The sequence below is a fragment of the Maylandia zebra genome, linkage group LG14 (genome assembly GCF_041146795.1).
Source record: "Maylandia zebra isolate NMK-2024a linkage group LG14, Mzebra_GT3a, whole genome shotgun sequence".
NCBI lineage: Eukaryota > Metazoa > Chordata > Actinopteri > Cichliformes > Cichlidae > Maylandia > Maylandia zebra.
This window is the reverse complement of record NC_135180.1, coordinates 31852054-31872266: the sequence shown is the minus strand read 5'-3', so window position 1 is coordinate 31872266 and position 20213 is coordinate 31852054. Positions and strand designations below refer to the sequence as shown.

The window sequence follows — 20213 nt, the reverse complement described above, 5'->3', positions numbered from 1 at the left end:
CATCATTACTTTTCTAGGAACATTTGCTTTTTTTTTTTTTACCATAAAATATGTCTTCCATAATCAAACTTGCTCAAAATGCAGAAAGAAGAATTCAACGGGCTTCTGGGACCTCACAGAGCATATACCCTTAATCTACCCTCACTGCTATCTCTGGAAAAAAAAGATTTTCCCTCTGGGAAATATAAACAGTTTATACACACCTACAGAGTGAAGTGTTGCATTAAAAAAAAAAAAAAAAAAAAAACACCTGCCAGCTACTAACATTTGTAAATTAAAATGTGGTTTTAATGATCATTGCTAATCGAAATTACAGGCAAGCAATAATAATAACAAGTTATTTATACATCTGGCTGGTGGAAAACACATCATGATAGCAAAACACACACTGAGACATCGTGATAACGATAACAATTCTAGAGGTTTTTGAACAAATGGCTGCAAAAGGTTGCAAAACATTAAGCTATAACTTTCCATTCTGGTGATTTCTACAGAGGTTAAATGGTTTACAAAGGCTCATCTTTGTGTATACTAATAACAATGGTTGTGTCCCATTTGATAAAAGCAGACATTTTTTCCACAGTGCAAAACATTTAAAACAGTTATTAACAGTACAAAAACTTTAAACACACCGTTCAGTATTATTCAGTATATGCATTAGGATTAAACTCAGTTGTGGATTTTTCCTTATATGTATACACCACCTCTCATCTCACTGTAAGGCACTGATTGAGCTCTTGATTCTTTATATGTTATGAAAATAGGAGTCTGTGGAACTGGATGGAAGCTGGACTGGTAGGACGTGGTGGGAACATAAGTGAGTGAATATGGTGTGGTGTTCTGACTCATGTATAAGGAGTTCTCTGGAGCATACAAGTTTCCACTGTGGTTAGAGCTCTGCACTGAGGGGTGATGAGACATACTGCCTTGATATAGCAGTGATGCGTTTTCCTGAGGAGTCAGATTATAGACAACAGGTGGGTTTAATACTGTTCCATTATTTGTCCTTACTGGAATGACAGTTTGCAGTGGCATTGCAGCGTTTTGTCCAACGGAACCAGTCGATCGAAGGCTGGACAGGGGATGATAATTCATCAGAGCTGGCCTATTGGGCGTTGGCTTATAACTAAGTAAGTTTGGTGGGTGATACATATCAAACGAGCTTTTGCCTTTGGGCAAACGGCGGCAGACAAACAACAGGGATGAGGCGAAAAGCACAGCACCTGTCACCCATCCAATGTAAAGAGCCTCTCCTAGCTCTCTTCTCTGGGCATCAATCAGCAAAGGATTGTAAAAATCTGTAATGATAACATGACCTGTCCACGACACTGGGATAAAGACACAGATGCACGCCATGAACTGCATAACCCCTGCAACCATCAATATAATGGTCTTAGCCCAATCATTACCCCGAATACAGGACACACATCGCATTCCTGCCAGAGCCACAAGAAGCCCCACCGCTGACAAGGCCACAGCAGAGCACATCAGACCCCTGGCAGCCTGTAATTCAGGGGGCAGATACAGCAGGGAGTCATAAACCTTACATTGCATTCTGATGTTGGCTTGTCTGTAGCAGTTCATCCATAGGCCTTCCCAGCGGGTTTCCATCACAATTATGTTTTCTCCGATGAACGCGGTCACCTTCCACATGGGCAACCCCGTGGTAGCCGAGGCACCGATCAAGCCAACCAAGCCCACGCATATTGCAGCTAGCTCTGAAGCACCTTGAATCATGGTTAAATCTCCAAAACTCCAGTTGTGGTTAAATCCAGAATTAGAATGGCTCTCATCCACAACAGTTGCTTGCTGTACGAGACAGTTTGTTATGGGTAAGAGGCCCTGCATTCACCTGATTGGTTTAGAGGGATGAGGGTAGCAGGAGGTCTGCTTATTTTGTGTTTATGGTTCTCAGATGATAGGGGTCAGTCATTACTTTCTCCAACACTGTACACACAAAACAAGACAACACCAAGCACTATTTTTTTTTATTTTAATTTTAATTATTTGCCATGTTTTCTTACTCTTTAGATGCGGTACAACCCAGAAGCAAACATTAATATGTGGTACAGTTTAGTACAGCGCATGTAGTTCTTATATTGTCCACAGGGGAGCAGAGATGACCTTAGAGGATAGTGAAATGAGGGGGATCTCACATAACACAGGCCAAATACAGTTTGTTCTAGATAGTTACAGTTTAGATGTCTAAGTTTAAATTATGTACAGAACTTGTCAACATGTATTCATTATGGCTTCAGAAATTATTGTGCGAAACCTCAAGCAACAATAAACACTACATTGTCCTTACGTCACAAGTATTTGCGTTACCCAACAGCAGTGACATTACTGTTTTATTTTGAAGTTCAAGTTGTACAGTTTACATTTGAACTTACTAAAACTGAAATTAAGCGACCTGTTCGATTAAGAAGTCGTATTCTATTGAACAGAGACAGAAATGTTTAACACAGTCTGCTTGGTTTTCTATTCAAAGTGACTTGCAAATTTGGATCATATGATTATGCCGTTGTCTCAATGTTTTCTTTGTAACTATCTGGCTATGCTGCCACACCTTAAGCAAGTAGCCTTAACCTAGTATCTTGTTTTTATGTAACTATTTCCTCTTTACCCGGCCAACTTAAACAGATTCAGGATTTTTTTGGTTAAGCAAACACCATAAACGCCATAAACGTCCTAGTTTGGGAGGTATTTTAGATAGATGCATTTACTTTCCAGTGAAATTCTCATAATGAAAAATGAAAACTGTTTCTTCTTTTCATTTCACACATGAAGCGTTATGTGTTTGTTGGTCTTTTCTTGTACTACTTCTACACCTGCCATCATTTAGTTATTACTTTTGATTTGAATACTAGTTGAAACTGATTAGTAACGATTAACAAAAAAAAAAAGAAGAAACAGAATGTGACAATGTGACAATGAGAGACTATTTGTGCCACAGAGATGAGTTTGAGCTGTTTCTTTTCTTTTTTAGCAGCACAGCTCAGACACAGTTAAGAAATATTTTTTGAAATGACTAAAGCTTTAACGCTCTCAAGGCAGGCGTTGCAGATTTGCAACAGTTAAAAGCTAACAACCTGATTACCCCACATGCATATTTTATGAGTTTTTTTTACTCACAAGTACCACTGCAGGTATTCTTTTGTGCATTAGCAACAAAAACTTAATTTGAGCCTGAGAGGGTTAAATGTAGTTACAACTACGCTTGTTTTTCAGAGATGACATGTCCCATTAACAAAGTGCATGTTTTACAGTAAGTCAACTTTTTAATAATTTTCAGTGGTTAAAGATTGAATTAAATTGTTATATACAGCATAAATGTACACTTTTTTTTAAGCATTTGTATAAAATATAAGGCTGTTAGTATAAAATTGAATTAATACACATAACGCAGTAGAAATGGTGTATTGGTTCACACACATTTTCTCTTAAACCTGAAATGCAGTTTCTGATCAATTAAAAAAAACAAAAATAAAAATAAGTGTTTACAGAAACGCGACCCCACTGTGTGCACTGTGTACAGAGGGATATCTGGACTGGTAACTGTAGACAGACGATGGGTATCTTGATAGCATTGGCTGAGATCGTGGTTGGGGAAGCGTCATCAGTTGTTGAGGCTGTAGAGGCTGTAGTGGCTGTTGAGGGTAGACCGAATAGTCTGAGGCCTTGGAGTATAGGTATCGCTCTGAATCTTTGTCATCCGACTGTATATTACAGCAAATAAAAATGCATCCTCCAGCAAACAAGAAAGCCGAAGTTACCCAGCCAATGTAGAGAGCTGCTCCAAGCTCTCTCCGCTGGGCATCGATCAGCAAGGGGTTGTAGAAGTTAGTGATGATGACGTGACCCGTCCAGGAGACGGGGATGAGGACACAGAAGCAACCCAATATGATCATGCTACCAGCAATGATGAGAACCAGCCGCTTAGCTCGATCATTGTTTTGGATGCATGATGTGCACTGCATGCCTATCAGACTGATCAGCACACCAAGACCACTCAGTGCCAGAGAGCAGCACATAAGCCCCCTTGCCGCCTGCAGGTCAGGAGTCAGGGCCAGGAGAGAGTCGTACACTTTACACTGCATCCTGAAGCTTGCCTGTTGGTAGCAATTCATCCACAAGCCCTCAAACAGAGTCTCAAACACGATGATATTGTCTCCAATGAAGGCTGTGACGCGCCACATAGGCATTCCTGTAGTTGCTGCTGCCCCGATCAGCCCGATTAGGGATACTAAAAGACCCACAATCTCCAGTGCTGAGTTTGCCATCCTGTTCTTCACTTACTCATCCAAGCTCAGAAGAGCAATAGTGTGCGGACACAGTGTAACTGCTGTAGGAAGCAGTAGGTTTTCTCTGTGGAGTGGCTTTGCATCCCGATGGAGGAGGAGCAGATTCATGTTTACCTGTACACCCTCCTCCCTGTGGACATAACACCAGAATGGGAGGTAGTGGGAATTGTGACATGTTGCTAGGAAACTGAATCCCTTGGGCCTTTAATTCTTTGTACAGCAACCCAGTAGCTGCTCTAAGCTTCCCCCTTTGTTTACTCAGAAGTCTCAGTTTACATTCTTGGACTTCGGTTTAAAAGAAGACAAAACGACGAGGTGTTTCTTAACAATGGGGGCATGTTCAGAATCGTCAAATGTATCACTGGTAAACATACTCTGTTAATGTATTACCAGTTATAGTTACAGATCAAAAATCAGTTCTGATTCACTTCCTGTTTATTACTTCATCTTTATTTTTAATCATTTACTGCTATTGTGGAGGGCCTCATGGTACATGGGCATGTAGGGGAACTGGAGACACAAAATAACAGCAATGGACAAAACTCTTTGTCCCCCATTTTTGTAAAGCACACTGTTAAAGACAGGAGCGCACAACAGACAAGACAAACAGTGGGGTCGGGGGAAGTCTGCTTCTGTGTGTGTATGAAAGATATGAGAGATGTGTAGTTTTAACAGAATATGAGTAGTAGTAGAACGGCGGGGGGGAAAAGAACAAAGTATGGCAAATTATGACAAATATTCAACATTTTTTTTTATACATTTGATAAGTACATTTTAGAAGTACCGTGAAAAGGAAACAATTTGTACGTGCGTGTGTGCGTTTGTATATTTTTTTAATATTCTTATATATTTTGGTTTGCTTTAAGGGTCTCAAATGTTACACATGCATGACTGTCAGTACTGGATTTCTTGTCTGGGTCTCTTGTGTCACTCTCCTCTCAGGGAAAAAAAAAAAAAAAGCAACCAATTCCTGTTTGGTTGAAATAAAGTCACCTGGTAGGTTTGTACAGTGGGTGGATCTGTGTAAACAGCCTGGTTTTACTAGTTTAGGCACATTTCCACACACTACAATAGAAATGACATATATTTCCATTTGCTCACTAGTGAGTGAAGAAAGTGCAGTTTCAGTTGGAGGTTTTGGAAATTTACAACAAATTTAAGATCATTTGTCAGCACTGAAACACTGCTTACATTATAATGCACCTTTAACTTCTTGATCAGCTATGTACTGTTGTGTTAGACATTGGGGAAAAAAATACAACAAGATTCTCTTTTACAAGCCATTTACTTTATTAGGAAAAAAACAAATTTGGCCAGATATTTTGGCCAGCATTTTGAAAAAACTTGTATGTAATATTTTAATTTATAACAGTGTTGAAAACAAATCACTGGTTTACAATCTGAAAAAAGGGCCTAGTTGACAATTTGTTCTTGGAGAGCAAGTCAGAAACTGTAAAGAACGCAATATCAACATGCAATTGTTGTAACATTAACAGATGTAATAGATTACACATACTGTGCTAGAATATAATTTAGTGTGAGTTAAGCAAAAGGGTTAAAAAAAAAAACCCCAAACAAGGAATATAGAAATCCAGCAGTTTGTCAGCATCGAAACACATTCAAGTCCATAATGATTCGGAGTATTTGCAGTACACTTTGATAAGTAAAGAAATATCTGGTTGTTTCAAGTGAACGACAGTTAATCAGTTCTCCTCATCAAATGTGCCAAATTTTGGCAAGTTTATTTTAAAAAAAGTCCAAAAATCTTTAGTATTGACTTGGTGCGTATATCACAGATCCTGGTGGGGCTGCAGAGTAAGCAGGCTGGTAGGTATATGCTGGCTGGTAGGTGTATGCTGGCTGGTTGGTGTATGCGGGTTGGTAGAAGCTTCCTGTGGGGTTGTATTGAAACCTTTCATCTGGATCTTGGGTGCGGGGAGCATGGCGGCAAAGCAGGATCACTCCGGCACTGAAAAGCAACGCTGAAGTCACCCAGCCAATGTAAAGGGCCTCCCCGAGCTCTCTACGCTGGGCATCAATCAGTAGAGGGTTGTAAAAATCTTGGATGATGACATGGGCTGTCCAGGACACGGGAATTATGGTTGTAAGGCAACCCATGAGGAACAGGCAGCCACCAGCCACAAGAACAATATGCTTGGTACGAGCCCGGTGGTCCACCACTTTTGTGCATTTCATCCCCACTGCTGAAACAATAAGGGCGAAGGTGGTCAGAGCCACAGAGCTGCACATCAGACCCCTGGCAGCCTGGAGATCAGGAGGCAGAAACAGCAGGGAATCGTACACTTTACATTGCATTCTGATGTTGGCTTGTCTGTAGCAGTTCATCCACAAACCCTCCCAGCGGGTCTCCATGACAATAATGTTCTCCTGAATAAAGGCTGTTACCTTCCACATCGGCAGGCCCGTCACAGCGGCAACGCCAATTAGTCCAATGAAGCCAATGATGAGAGCTACTACCTCACAGCAGATAGCATTTTGTTGCTTCCGTTTTTCAATTTTCTTCTTTTCCTCATATACAGAGTCCCCATACTCTCCGTACTCTCCATTTGTCAGCGCCGGCTTCCCATCGTAGTAACTGCCAACATAAGATTGAGGTGGCTTGCTGTAGCCACTGTAAGCAGTGTAAGTGGCCATTCTGGTTAACACAGAAAGCTTAATCTCAACCTTCTGGTGCACTTATACAGCTGAAGAGAAAAATCTGAGAACAACAACAAGTTGAGGAACTTATACACCCACAAAAACTATGCTAATGATGCAATGCAGCCTTACTGGTTAAGCTGCTTCAGAGCCATCAGATAAATGGCGAGACACAAAGGAGTGCTGCTTGTTTTGAATACCTCCAGTACTAATGATCAGTCGTTAGTTTTTAGTTATTAAAAATCACTAAATCTTGTTACCACAGTAACATCAAGGTTTAATCAACATCATATTTTAAAAAAAAATCAAGCAAAAAAAGTCAAAGTTAATGAAAAGTATGTAAGATATTTTTAATACTACACGGAAATACTTGACGTAATTTTAGAGAACATTTAGCATAGGGAAAATGTATTGTGAACATACGATGTAATATCTCAGTACTATTACATGTGCTAACTTAAAATTAACTAATGCAATGTGTGGCCAGTTTTATCATTTGAAAGGATTTGCCAGATAAAAAAGACTTGCTATAAATGTTGAAAAAATGAATAAAACTAATATAACAACTGTAGCATCCAACTACACTAATGGGCGTAGGAAACGACTCCATCTCACAAACAGAAAGCTGATGGGTGGATGATCACAGATGTGAAACGCACTGCTTCTCTACACGTAAGACGAGCTGATGAAAAGGTGTCGCACAAAGAAACCTGAGAGGGAGGGCCTTTTGTCATTATCACACAGGGTCGTTCCCTTGTTGCAGCCACAGAAACATTTTAGTTTCTGTTCTGTCAAATGTGAAAATGAGGCACTTCTTCATTGGCTGTTTTCACTTTTCCACCTTAGGTTTTTAGTACAAGAAAAATACCTGAATGGAGTGTTGGTCAAGTATTTGCTTTCCACAAAAAAGTAGAAATTCTATGAATTGAATCACACAAACAAACTGAATTAAAGATTTTAATAAATTATCTGTTCACTTGGTTGGCGGGATTATTAGATCATGAAATATAATGAAATAAGACAGGGAAGCAGTTGCATTTGTCATGTCTCAGATGAGAAATTCATCATTAAGCACAACAAAAATGACTTAAATAAATACAGACTTGCAGCCAAAAAAGTACTTAAAAACAGTGATGACATTCTCAGGGTCATTGGAGTAAGAGCTGCATTAAGATTGAAGTTGATCGGTGATAGCCACTGCAAGCAGTGTATTGTTGATCAGTGATAATATAGATTTGCCAAAAATTATATTACTTTAAACACAGGCAATGTTGTTTATTCGTGTACAGCATATTAACCGAATATTTTTGCTGCATCTGTAAACCAAACAGTGCAGACAAGACAAATGCATAGTACAATAGAACATGGTTACATATTGATTTAAATATATCATTGCAAATAAAACACATGTTGCTCATAAATATACGGAGAGACATCTAATATGCAATTAGTACACTGCAGTACAGTTATTTACACATATTCCTGATTTGTATGAAAACTAGATTTCGCTCTTGAAAAGTCAACACTGTCCGCCTTCTGTTCATTCCTTTTCACCATATGATATGCTTCAATGTAGCGCTGATCTTCCTTTGCACTGCGTTTGCTGTACCTAACCAGCACAATGATCCCGGTGATTAGCAAAACACCAGAAGTGGCCCAGCCAATGAAGAGGGACAATCCCAGCTCCCGCTTCTGAGCATCCAGCGTTGTCGGGTTATAGAAGTTACTGATGACAGTATGGGCCACCCAGCTTACGGGGATGAGTGTGGTCAAAAAGGAAAGTAGAAACAGAATCCCTCCTAATGCATAGGTGATATTCTTACTCTTTAAATTGTCACCACAACAGCTGCTCTTCTGGATCCCGAATCCTGTGAGCAACAACGAGATGAAAGCCAGGACTATGGAGACACACATGAGCCCCCTCGCTGCCTGCAGCTCTGGTGGGAGAATTAACAGCGAGTCATACACCTTGCACTGGATGTTGATGTTAGCCTGTCGGTAGCAGTTCATCCACAAGCCCTCTAAGAGCTCCTCCATGACGATGATGTTGGCACCGATGAAGGCAGAAACCCTCCAATGGGGCAGACAAGTGGTGACTATTGTCCCACATAAGCCCAGGGCGCCCAGGACCAGTGCTAAAATCTCAGATTTTGCCTGCATTGTTTGGAAGGATAAAGTTTCGTCTCTCGTCTCTTGTCTAATGAAAACACTGCCCAGTGCACCTCTTTTACAAAGCTTTAAAACTGCGATACTATCAGCATTCCTGTAATGTTATCATACTGGTTTCGGAGGTCTGGAGACTGGCTAGGCCACTCCAGGACTTTCAAATGCTTCTTACGGAGCCACTCCTTTGTTGCCCGGGCGGTGTGTTTTGGATCATTGTCATGTTGGAAGACCCAGCCTCGTTTCATCTTGAAAGTTCTCACTGATGGAAGGAGGTTTTGGCTCAAAATCTCACGATACATGGCCCCATTCATTCTGTCCTTAACACGGATCAGTCGTCCTGTCCCCTTGGCAGAAAAACAGCCCCATAGCATGATGTTTCCACCCCCATGCTTCACAGTAGGTATGGTGTTCTTGGGATGCAACTCAGTATTCTTCTTCCTCCAAACACGACGAGTTGAGTTTATACCAAAAAGTTCTACTTTGGTTTCATCTGACCACATGACATTCTCCCGATCCTCTGCTGTATCATCCATGTGCTCTCTGGCAAACTTCAGACGGGCCTGGACATGCAATGGCTTCAGCAGCGGAACACGTCTGGCACTGCGGGATTTGATTCCCTGCCGTTGTAGTGTGTTACTGATGGTGACCTTTGTTACTTTGGTCCCAGCTCTCTGCAGGTCATTCACCAGGTCCCCCCGTGTGGTTCTGGGATCTTTGCTCACCGTTCTCATGATCATTTTGACCCCACGGGATGATCTTGCGTGGAGCCCCAGATCGAGGGAGATTATCAGTGGTCTTGTATGTCTTCCATTTTCTGATGATTGCTCCCACAGTTGATTTTTTCACACCAAGCTGCTTGCCTATTGTAGATTCACTCTTCCCAGTCTGGTGCAGGTCTACAATACTTTTCCTGGTGTCCTTCGAAAGCTCTTTGGTCTTGGCCATGGCGGAGTTTGGAGTCTGACTGTTTGAGGCTGTGGACAGGTGTCTTTTATACAGATGATGAGTTCAAACAGGTGCCATTCATACAGGTAACGAGTGGGGGACAGAAAAGCTTCTTACAGAAGACGTTACAGGTCTGTGAGAGCCAGAGATTTTCCTTGTTTGAGGTGACCAAATACTTATTTTCCTCCCTAATTTACGAATAAATTCTTTACAAATCCTACCATGTGAATTCATGGATTTTTTTTTCACATTCTGTCTCTCACAGTTGAAGTGTACCTCTGGTGCAAATTACTGACCTCTGTCATCATTTTAAGTGGGGGAACTTGCACAATCGGTGGCTGACTAAATACTTTTTTGCCCCACTGTAGCTTGCCATCACCAGTGTGTGAATGTGTGTGTGAATGGGTGGATGACTGGATATGTAAAGCGCTTTGGGGTCCTTAGGGACTAGTAAAGCGCTATACAAATACAGGCCATTTACAGGCCATTTTACTATACAGTGGCAGCTTGTAAAATTCTTATAAGATTGGTTTGGGTCTTATGTGTTATAAATATATTCCAAGGCCACCCAAACAAAGCCTGGAGTAACTAGACTAAGTATTACAAGTAATACAAGCCTTGAAGTGAACAGCAATGAATTAGCCTGTTGAATATTGAAAAAAATCCAAGAAAAAATTTATGTTTAGTCATTCTCAGAAGCAACGCATTCACTGTTTTCAATGCAAGCCCACATACAGATGATTACATCCAGATGGTCCCATTTCCCTGCAACAAGAGCTCACATTCAAAGCTACATTTTTTGTGTATATAATACATCAGATGTAAGCAAAATGATCTGTTGTGGCCATTGAACCCGGTATTATTTACCACCTGTGATTGAAAGTATAGATTAATTTGTTCGTAGAAGGATGCTTTCTAGACATTTAAGTCGATTTTGTTTTCCTGAATTGTGCCAGGTATTTGGCACGATTTACAAGGGAGACTGTCCGTCTGATTTCAGGTAAAGAGGGAAAAAAACAGCAGGGAATTACAAGGTGAAAAAGCCACTCCTTTATTTAAACCTGGTCTAGGACGTGCAATGCCCTGCTGCTCACCTCGTTTCTGAGAAGCAGGTGAGACAAAGAATGACAGAGAGAGAGATGTAACAGGAGAGGTCATAAAACAGGAACAGAAACTGCAAAACCTGCTGGACAGGTTTGCTGAGTGATACCATCATCACATCCTCACCTGCTTTGAATGTAAACATGTATCCTCATAGGGAGAAACCTGCAGCTGTGAAGAAACCTATGTTGTAGTGTGTATTCACAGCTGTGAATTTTGATTTTAGATCAATTTTAATTAAAAAATGTATATAGATTAAATATAGAAAATATAGATTCAACTCAGATAAAATGGTACAAGATTGTAGATGCAGTGTGGCACCTGTTGAATGTAAATATGACTACACATTCCAGGAAGAAGGCTGATAATTCTTTTACTGCTTCAACTGAAATGAGTTAGTCTTTAAATTTGGTAAAACAGTTACTAGAGTAATCATTCTCATAAAGCTAAATAAGATGGCTTATGGTTTCTTGTATATAGATTATAAGATGGGGAAAAAAAACTATAACTAAATTAGAAAAATCTGTGATAAATTTAAAATCTCAGTGTTTGTGAGCATTAACCTCTCAGTATTTTCTGCATTTCATTATGGTTAAAAACATGTGGACTCCCTTGTTCTACAGTATAGTACCGTATAAACTGCAGTTGCATAATATTACTATTACTCCTAATATTTTTATTATTAGTAAAAACAATAAAACAAATTAACCAATGTGCATACAGCAAAATATTTTTTTCAGGAACATCAGAACTAAAACACAAAGGCTTGACACCAATACTGAGCCTCCAAGTAAGCGCTGGCACATAAACATCACACGAAACAACCGCATACGTCAGAGTGGAAAATGGGTGCTTGCTTGGAGATGTTAAGTGTTATAAGTGGTGTATACAATTTTCTTTTACCCCAAAAGTGCTAATTTGTCAAATTTAGAGATATTAGTTCTTACTTAGATTACTCTAGAAACTTAGTTTAGTCTGCCTCTGGATGTTACACATAAAGCAGGTTCAGTGGATACCTAATCCGCAGCACCACCTGCTGATTTCTTTCGTTAGTCCATAAGTATTTGGAAAAGTGCACGATGTAATTTGTTTGTACTTCTGCTTCTTTTCTTTTTTTTTTTAACTATATATGCAAAATGTAGTGCTGAGAAAAATTATTCTAGTGTAGAAAACCTCTCCAAGCTCCCTATGCTTGGCATTGATCAGCATTGGGTAACGTGACCTTTCGATGATAGAGGGATAAGGAACCTAATACAGCTCATTAGAATCATGAGGACCAACTGGTTAGCTTGCTGATTGTTTCAGATGGATGATGTCCACTGCAGACTCATTTGACTGAGCAGCAGGAGGCTAACCAATGCCAGAGAGCAGCACGTCAGCCCCCTTGCTGGCTGCAGCTCAGGAGTCAGGGCCAGGAGAGAAACATACACCTTACACTCCATCCTGAAGTTTGGGTGTCAGTAGCAGGAGCCACTGGAAGCAGGAAGCCAAACTGATCTTGCTAGCAATTACCAGCATTCAAATGGCGCATGAATAAACAGTGTACATTAGAGTGAGAAGCAGGCACCTCTTTAGGGATGTTACGCATTATCCACTGTTTGGTGAACTACTTCAAATGAAGACTTCCAATCTAAGTGTGGGCGATTGGGGAAGGACAAGACAATTATTTCTTATCTGTTGTATAAGAAACATTGCATAGTTTAAGATTCCAAATGTTCTGTGCTATCCATACAATATGGTGCAGAACCATATTTTAAGCCTTAATACCAAGCTTAAAATCTTGTTTTGCACTTAGTATTTTTAAAATCTAATGCAAGGCAAAGCCCTGTTTTATAGATTAGTAGAAATGTAGCATTGTTTGTCTTAAGACAATACACATAGAAGTAGGTTAAAAGGTACCTGGTACCTACTGCTACAGAACAGCCCCACCTGCTGACTTGTTTTTTGTGTTTTACGGTCCATAATTATTTCTTTAGCAATTACAGCTATTTTTGTACATAGCCCCCCATTTTCAACAGCCTAGAACTGTGTTTCTTCGCTGGAAACGCTCTGCCAGCCAAACATTTACTGCTTCTTTGTGCAGCTCTCTGCATTTAGTTTGGTATTTAACAACTCTTTAAAAGCACGCTGTGTTGAGTTGAGCTTAGGGGACTGTCGTGACACTGGAGAATATTTCAGTTCTCTGCTTTGAGAAACTGTTGGTTTGCTTTTGCAAAATGCTTTGGGTCATTATCCATTTGCACCTTAAATCACCATATAATCCGGCTAGCAGCATTTGGCTAAAACAGAGGAGAGTACAGCCCTGTACATGTGTACACATGTACAGAATTCATCCTGCTACTTCTATCACTAGTCACATCATCAATAAGCCTTACATGCCTATGCCATAAATGTTCCTTTCTTTCCCCATATTTTTCGCTTTCTGTGGCTTTTCAGTCCTTTTGGTGTTGCTGAGCTGGCTAATGTGTTTGTACCACATGGGTCATTTGGCCTCTTCTAATGTTTTGGCTGTTTCTTTTGATTTTAGATTTAGTCTTTGATTTTCTTTCATCATTCATTTATTAGTTGCTTTGTAATATCCTTTTATGAATACATAAAGATTATAAATAGAGATATTAAAAGATAAATAATCCCATAAATTAGGATGGTTCCATTTATCTCTTGGCAGATATTTAATCAAGGAGTCGTGTCATTCAGAACTGTACTGTATTGCTTCACATCACAAGGCTGTAAGTCTGAAGAGATCTTTCCCCTTGATCTAAAAGGAGCACCAGAGCTTTTGTGTTGGGGGTGGTGATTGACAAGGATGTGCTGGCTGGGGGTGGGGGGCAGAGAGCTCAGTTATAAAAGAGATAAGGTACCCACTGATTGTAGAGTGCTGCCATTCTTCCTGATGTTAGCTTGAAAATACTGAAGAAATTGTTCTTTTCCAAGGAAGCAGAGAATTCAACAATGGTGGAAGACAGTTGTCTACAGCTCATAACAGGGTTACAGATGTAATGTTTTGACTAATGTACAAGAGGACGTTACCTTTAATAGACAATTTAAACTTACATTTTCTATTTTTGGCATTCTGTAATCTGGAATGTAGATTTGTTCTTTTGAACTCTTGTTCCATGTGCTTTTTGCAGCAGTGTTTCACCCGCTTAAGACAGTAGACCGTTTAAAACACAATAGCCCTTCAGTATCAGTTTGCTAAAACACGTTCCAGTTCATATTGTTGTGATTTGATCTTTTTTAAGGTTGTGTGCAAAAAGCAGATGCCAGAGAAGGGTCTTCCTGCAACCATTGTTTATCTTTGCTCATGCACTTCCTGAATTTTTTGGCCACCGTTCCCCCTTGCTCATCTGTTGCACCCGCCTTTGTATTTCTCAAAAAACCTGACTGGCAAAAAGAGCTTTAACGAAATAGGAAATGACTCACTAGCACTGAAATGCAATAGTTTCTCATTAGAAAAAATGTCCATGTAATGACCACACCTCAAATTACTCATTTAGAGGAGGCATATTGGAAAGTACGGTGTTCATTTTCTATATCCAGTTATAGAATGTATAGATTTAGATTAAATCAATCGTTGTTAATAATTCTCAGCTTGCTTCATTCCTGTTATGTGAACACTAAACACTGACTGCAGACATTTTTGTGTTTTCTCTGTTAATGGCGATTTAGGTTGCGCACCATCACTCAGACACTTAGTGAGCCGAAGCTAGCAAACACTCTGAGTGGCTCTTAATGTCTTCTAAAGTTCAGCTTTAAGTTTTCCACTTGTTGCAATTGCAGTCAGTCTCTAAGTGTTGCTTTAAGGTAGCTGAGCATCGATTAGTCACTTAGTTCTGTTGTTTACAAGCATGTCGACTTGACATTTTTGTTTTCTCCCATCACAAAATGGTCCTGTAGACTTGGTATCTGCTGAGCTGCAGGGAGTAAATGAGGCTGCTGATTAAAACCACACCAACCACACATGTTAAATTATAAGTAGGAAACAACTGTTTTTATTATGATATCAGTACATTTCTATATACACACAGTAATAAAAACGCAGTCTTAGTAGCACAATGAATTGTTTACAAGTATGACTTCTTTCATTTTGCACACGGCAAGTCTTTCCCTTGATTGCTTGAGCAAATTTGGACTTTCTCAGTGGAAAAAAACAAAAACAAACAAACAAAAAAAAAACAACTGTGTTTGGTGCTAACAAATTAATTTACATATGAATAAATAAGAACATTGCATTGTATTCCAATACTAGTGAACAATCATTTTGAACACACAAGACATTTTTTAAAGAAGCTGAAGTCTCTTTCAGGAAGCAGGTTTACAAACTCTAAGCTTACCCTGAACTCTGAACTGATAAACCCTGAGATAGGGTTCAAAAAAGGCTGGTTCAATCGATGGGGACAGAAATAAATAAAGCGAATAAAATATGGATATGAGGTTGTGCCTAGGTTCAAACTGAATGGGAATTCTTAGCTATGGGCTCTAGATTTAATGATAGTGAGCCGATGTATTTTAAAGTTTGTAAATATCTCAACATGTAATGCTGTCAGACCATACTAAACCAATATCAGCTTATATGTAAAAACTCACTTTTAAACTATAGCTAGTTTATTTTTAGAGTCTTAGTCATTTCATTTGCAGCTCTACTGACATGTATTTACACAATCATGTAATCATGAACATTATTCACTCCTCGTTACATGACACATGTTTAATGAATGAGTATTTGATGTGTCTAAATGTTGATACAAATTGGTGCTAAACTGTGATTACTACAGTAATACAAGGTAAATGTTCCAGTGCTTTGAAGTGGTTCACAACCTGACAGGCGCCTAAATGTCCACACAGTCACATTTATTAAGGCGTATCTGTCTGGGAATCCAAGGCCCTTCTTTAGGGAGAAACTCCTGGACAGATTTGTTAAAGAAAACCTACTGTTGACTTTTTCTCTTGTGACAGGGTTAACAATGTCAGCTATTTTACTAAACCTGCTTTCTGAAACAGACCCCAGATGTATTATGTACAATACTGAGTGGTTCCAAGTGGAGTGTTAAGTATCGATGTGTATGAGTGGTAATACTGAAGAGGAAAAGTAAATGTCACCAAAACGGTTTCACAGTAAACAAAGACACGTGAAACAGCCAAATTCAAGTAAAACAGGATTATGCCAAATCAAAACAATGAAATCCCCTTGCTTCTTTGACAAGGGGAGTTTTACATAATTCCACTATTATCCTATTAAATGTAACAAAAAAAGAACAAGCTGTCTCTCCGAGTAAAAAGATAGCTTTAAGTTAATAAACAGCAAATCAAAATCAAATACATCAGGAAGTCTGTACTCAAAACATGTCAGTGTATATTCATGTGAAAATCCACAAGTATAGTAAACTATGCAAGACAACGGTCCTTTGCAATTAATTGTTCTATTTCTTTAAGGACAAATAATATACAGCCCTTAACTATGATAATATCTCTGAGTAACACAGACATAACAAATATTTATGTTCTCACAATACCCAAATTTGGCAACAGCAGGCAGGACTAAAGAATGCCGCCCAAATGTGCAAACCATGCCAATCAAAGCAACTGATTAGACTCTGTGATTGTACCATTATTTCAACCCTCAAAGCTTACACTTGACTTTCCTGTAACAGCATTCGATTCAGGAAAAGCTCCCTCACTCTGGATTCCTGTATTGCTCCACTAATATTCTTACCTGTACAAAAAAAAGCATTCAGCATAAGATAAAGAAAGGTATATCTTCTACTAGCTGTGCAATATACATCAATGCTCATGCATTGTTTGTGATGACTTGTTTTTATGGAGCCCATGTAAAGCTGTCTAGAACACTCGCTGTCTATCTTCTGGCATCTGCTTTTATGTGGCACAGTCTGGGGATAAACCTGATTGCTCCCTTCTTACCCAAATCTCATCCTTCTCCTTCTGATTTTGATCCTCCGTCTTGTCATTGATCATGGTTCTCTGCTTCGCCATGTCAGATGTCTCACTGGCTGTTGGGGATTTAATCTTCTCTCTTTCCACACCCTCCAAGGTCAAAGCCATGACTGGGGCCTCCAGGTCAGTCTCAATGGACGCAGGTGTTGGTGTCTGGCAGAAGTCGTCGTCGTCACTGAGGATGTCAGTTTCCTTCACCTCTTCTTGATCTTCGTATTCTTCTAGGTCGAATTGTTCTTCCACCCAGCGGTCTGTGTCACCTGCCAAGTCAGACTGCTGCTGCTGCTGCTGCTGCTGCTGATCTGGTTCCTCATCCTGCTGGGACCGTTTTGAGCCAGGCTCCTCTGGTGAAACGAGGTCTTGCTGTTCAGGATCACCATCAAAAACAATATCCGTGTCTATGGTGAAACGGTTGCGCACTAACTTCCTTCGGCCGAGAGTCCTAGTCGGGGCAGATGCTGCAAAACCCCAGAACATCAGAGAGATAAATTATTATGATCTTACTACTTTGAGTACATCCCTTTGGAGTTTGGTTGAAAGTAATTATCTTCCTACAATACTGGTTAAAACCTTAAATGAAAAACTCAGGATAAAACCACAGGATTCTGCCTGTCTGTCAAAAATAAATTGTGCACTTGAAGCTGTTGGGTTAATGCATCTACAGACTGGCATTTACCTGCTCTATTTATAGTGGGGCGGGCTCCCTTCAGAGCACACAGCCGTTTTCCTCCAAAGGGTACATACTGCTGGTTGAGTGGTAAGCTCTCTGTTTTTAGGAGCTGCCGGCGATGCTTTTCTCGCAAGATGGAGTGGACTGTCTTCACAAAGTCTTTTCTGCTCTCTGGAGAGCTGAGAAAGGTAGACAGTTTGTCACTTCGTTAGATAGCAGACTGGACTTTATCAGTAGTGGGCAAGCTGTAATCTGCAGTGTAATTGAACCTCCTTTAGCAGAAATCCTCACCTGCAGCACAAGTGAAATGTCCTTTCTGGTCTTCCTTCTGACTCCGATTTTGTGTGGATAATCTCACACACAGCAGAGCCCTCGCCATCTGAGGGAGAAATCATCACTAATGTCTCATATACGTAGAAATCTGGTAATATATTGTGAGATAATCATTAGTCGGACTGAAGCTAGAACTAGTGTGCTACTGAAGTTTGTAATCTACTATACCTGCATTGGTCATAGACCGGACTTGAAGGGCATCAGTTGGGATCATGTGACGGAATCTGAAGGGATCTTTTTCTTCAGAAGATACAGAGACCCGGTGGGAACCTCCCTTCAGTCAAGTAAAGAATTTTTTTTTTTTGTTTTTACAGACAAAAAATGGTCCACAGGAAAGGCAAGTCAACAATGTGTTTGCGATTGGGGTTTGGTGTTGCTGATGGAATCCTGTTTTTGTGAAAACCTACCATTTTCTTCTTCTGCTTGGACCCCTCCTTGCAAACAAAGACCACTGCTGTTTTGAACACTAGAAAGCATTGGTGGAAAAAAAGACTTAGTAATCACTGGGGTTCAGGTCACATGTCAAATCAACATATGTAACTTTGAAGTTAACAACAGGTCTGTTCATTAAAAACTACATAGGAAGGGTTACTGGTCTCTTTTTTGTGCACAATTGTGAACAATTCTTGCTAAAATGAAAAGACTTTTTTGTTTATTTATATGTTTTAGTTCATTTTTACTCTTCTGTAAAGCATCCTTGGGGTTATCCAAACCTTAGTTAATATTATTATTAGTACCATTGTTGTTATTATTAATACTATATATGGTCAGAAGTCGGGGGGCAACTAATACACATGGGTTTTTTTTAGCCCGTCTGACTACTCAAAGCACTTTAGACTACCTTTTTTTACAGCACTACATTTTTACAGCACTTTATTCTAGACCAAGTACTTGGTCTACCTCACATTATTGGGGAATTCAGAATCACCAGTTAACCAAACATGCCTGTCTTTGGATGTGAAAGGAAGCCAGAGAGCCTAAAGAAAACCCACACGGGCAAAGGAAGAACATGCAAACTCCACACAGGGAGACCTTAACTGACTAAGCTTTCTCATTGTGAGGCAACAGTGCTAACTATTGCACTGCTATGCAACCCACATTACAGTTAACTGAAATGTTGTCAAATGCTGCTAATCTGTCACTTATGGAGTGTAAGGCATTTGAATTTTTCCATAATTACTAGGCAGTTCTTTCCAAAATGTGCCCTGATGCATGTGCACGCTTTACACAACGTGTGTGACTGTGCCATCACAGTCAATTTGTCATTTTTCATCAGATGTTTTGACATTTTTAGGTGGAATCCAAACAGCATACATACACTTATTATTCATTTATTACATAATCAACAATCCTGCCATACCAAATGTAGCCATCTGGGGTTCTTTTTTCCATTTTCCTAAGGAGGCAGGTGGGTTAATCCATGTCACAGTGTTGTGGAGAAGCAGATCGCCCATTGACAGATCAGCAACCTGGTAATTGGAACGAAATAATCAACCAATCTGCTCCAATTGCGTGTCATTTTTGGTTAACATAACAGAACCAAGCCAGGTTTCTCCGATCTACCTCTTTCTTTTCACTGCTCTGCTCTGTGATAAGCTGATCAAACACAGCTCCAAACTCCTCGTGGATCTTCTGCATTTCATTGATGTGGCTGGCAACCTTGTTCATGGCTTTCATGGCAACTGCAGTCCAGCACAAATCGCGTTATGAGGCGGGTTGTTGGGATTGTACATATTTTTGAGATCTGCTATAAGAATTTGTCTTACCGTCGAGGTGGTAATGTTCTTCACTGTCTGGGTCTGTGAGCGAGAAGAGCTCCTTCAGCAGGAGGGGATACTTGAGAACCCTCTGTATGGGTTTGATTAGGTAAGACTCCAGTGTGGAAGAGTGCTGCTGCTTGGGGTTTCGTTCATCCAGAAAGGCCTTAAAATTGGGGTCCGTTTTGGCTGGAATGACCGAAAAAGAACACTTAGTGAAACGCCTCCATATGTTACCTATTTACCTACTTTTAATTATCCTCTATGTAACTGATAAACATTGGATTCCTAGTATTTTCACTAATGGTCTATTCAATTCAATTTTAT

General features: G+C 39.9%; 5 protein-coding genes and 1 long non-coding RNA gene across 7 annotated transcripts in view; 1 reads left to right on the top strand and 5 right to left on the bottom strand.

Annotated features, from left to right (window-relative positions):
- The window catches only part of LOC143412493 (uncharacterized), a 31710-nt gene extending 14402 nt beyond the window's left edge, over window positions 1–17308 (top strand). Inside the window, exon 3 of the long non-coding RNA XR_013093012.1 lies at window positions 17224–17308. This is a non-coding gene — a long non-coding RNA (uncharacterized LOC143412493). The remainder of the gene's footprint in view (window positions 1–17223) is intronic.
- LOC101463961 (claudin-8-like) lies at window positions 305–1764 on the bottom strand. The gene has a single exon (XM_004560622.2). The coding sequence runs from the start codon at window positions 1735–1737 to the stop codon at window positions 688–690; it is 1050 nt and encodes a 349-aa protein (XP_004560679.1). The 5' UTR covers window positions 1738–1764; the 3' UTR covers window positions 305–687.
- Window positions 1992–4383, bottom strand: cldn8.1 (claudin 8.1). The gene has a single exon (XM_004560572.2). The coding sequence runs from the start codon at window positions 4281–4283 to the stop codon at window positions 3501–3503; it is 783 nt and encodes a 260-aa protein (XP_004560629.1). The 5' UTR covers window positions 4284–4383; the 3' UTR covers window positions 1992–3500.
- On the bottom strand, window positions 5562–7034 carry cldn8.2 (claudin 8.2). The gene has a single exon (XM_004560571.5). The coding sequence runs from the start codon at window positions 6957–6959 to the stop codon at window positions 6072–6074; it is 888 nt and encodes a 295-aa protein (XP_004560628.2). The 5' UTR covers window positions 6960–7034; the 3' UTR covers window positions 5562–6071.
- Window positions 7906–9664, bottom strand: LOC101475074 (claudin-17-like). Its single transcript, XM_004560570.3, has one exon. It carries the CDS (start codon window positions 9120–9122, stop codon window positions 8433–8435), a length of 690 nt encoding a protein of 229 aa, XP_004560627.1. The 5' UTR covers window positions 9123–9664; the 3' UTR covers window positions 7906–8432.
- The window catches only part of LOC101474606 (TIAM Rac1 associated GEF 1), a 40859-nt gene continuing 35784 nt past the window's right edge, over window positions 15139–20213 (bottom strand). For both annotated transcript variants that reach the window (XM_004560568.4, XM_004560569.6), the window contains exons 20-27: window positions 19896–20075; window positions 19693–19811; window positions 19490–19598; window positions 18537–18595; window positions 18298–18403; window positions 18088–18175; window positions 17803–17975; window positions 15139–17584 (exon numbers count right to left, since the gene is read on the bottom strand). In XM_004560568.4, coding sequence (XP_004560625.3) covers window positions 17049–17584; window positions 17803–17975; window positions 18088–18175; window positions 18298–18403; window positions 18537–18595; window positions 19490–19598; window positions 19693–19811; window positions 19896–20075 — 1370 coding nt within the window. In that variant the 3' untranslated portion in view covers window positions 15139–17048. The remainder of the gene's footprint in view (window positions 17585–17802; window positions 17976–18087; window positions 18176–18297; window positions 18404–18536; window positions 18596–19489; window positions 19599–19692; window positions 19812–19895; window positions 20076–20213) is intronic.

Bases quoted from the DNA above. Each gene is read 5' to 3' on its own strand.
- LOC101463961 (XM_004560622.2), bottom strand. From the start codon at position 1,737: ATGATTCAAGGTGCTTCAGAGCTAGCTGCAATATGCGTGGGCTTGGTT.
- cldn8.2 (XM_004560571.5), bottom strand. From the start codon at position 6,959: ATGGCCACTTACACTGCTTACAGTGGCTACAGCAAGCCACCTCAATCT.
- cldn8.1 (XM_004560572.2), bottom strand. From the start codon at position 4,283: ATGGCAAACTCAGCACTGGAGATTGTGGGTCTTTTAGTATCCCTAATC.
- LOC101475074 (XM_004560570.3), bottom strand. From the start codon at position 9,122: ATGCAGGCAAAATCTGAGATTTTAGCACTGGTCCTGGGCGCCCTGGGC.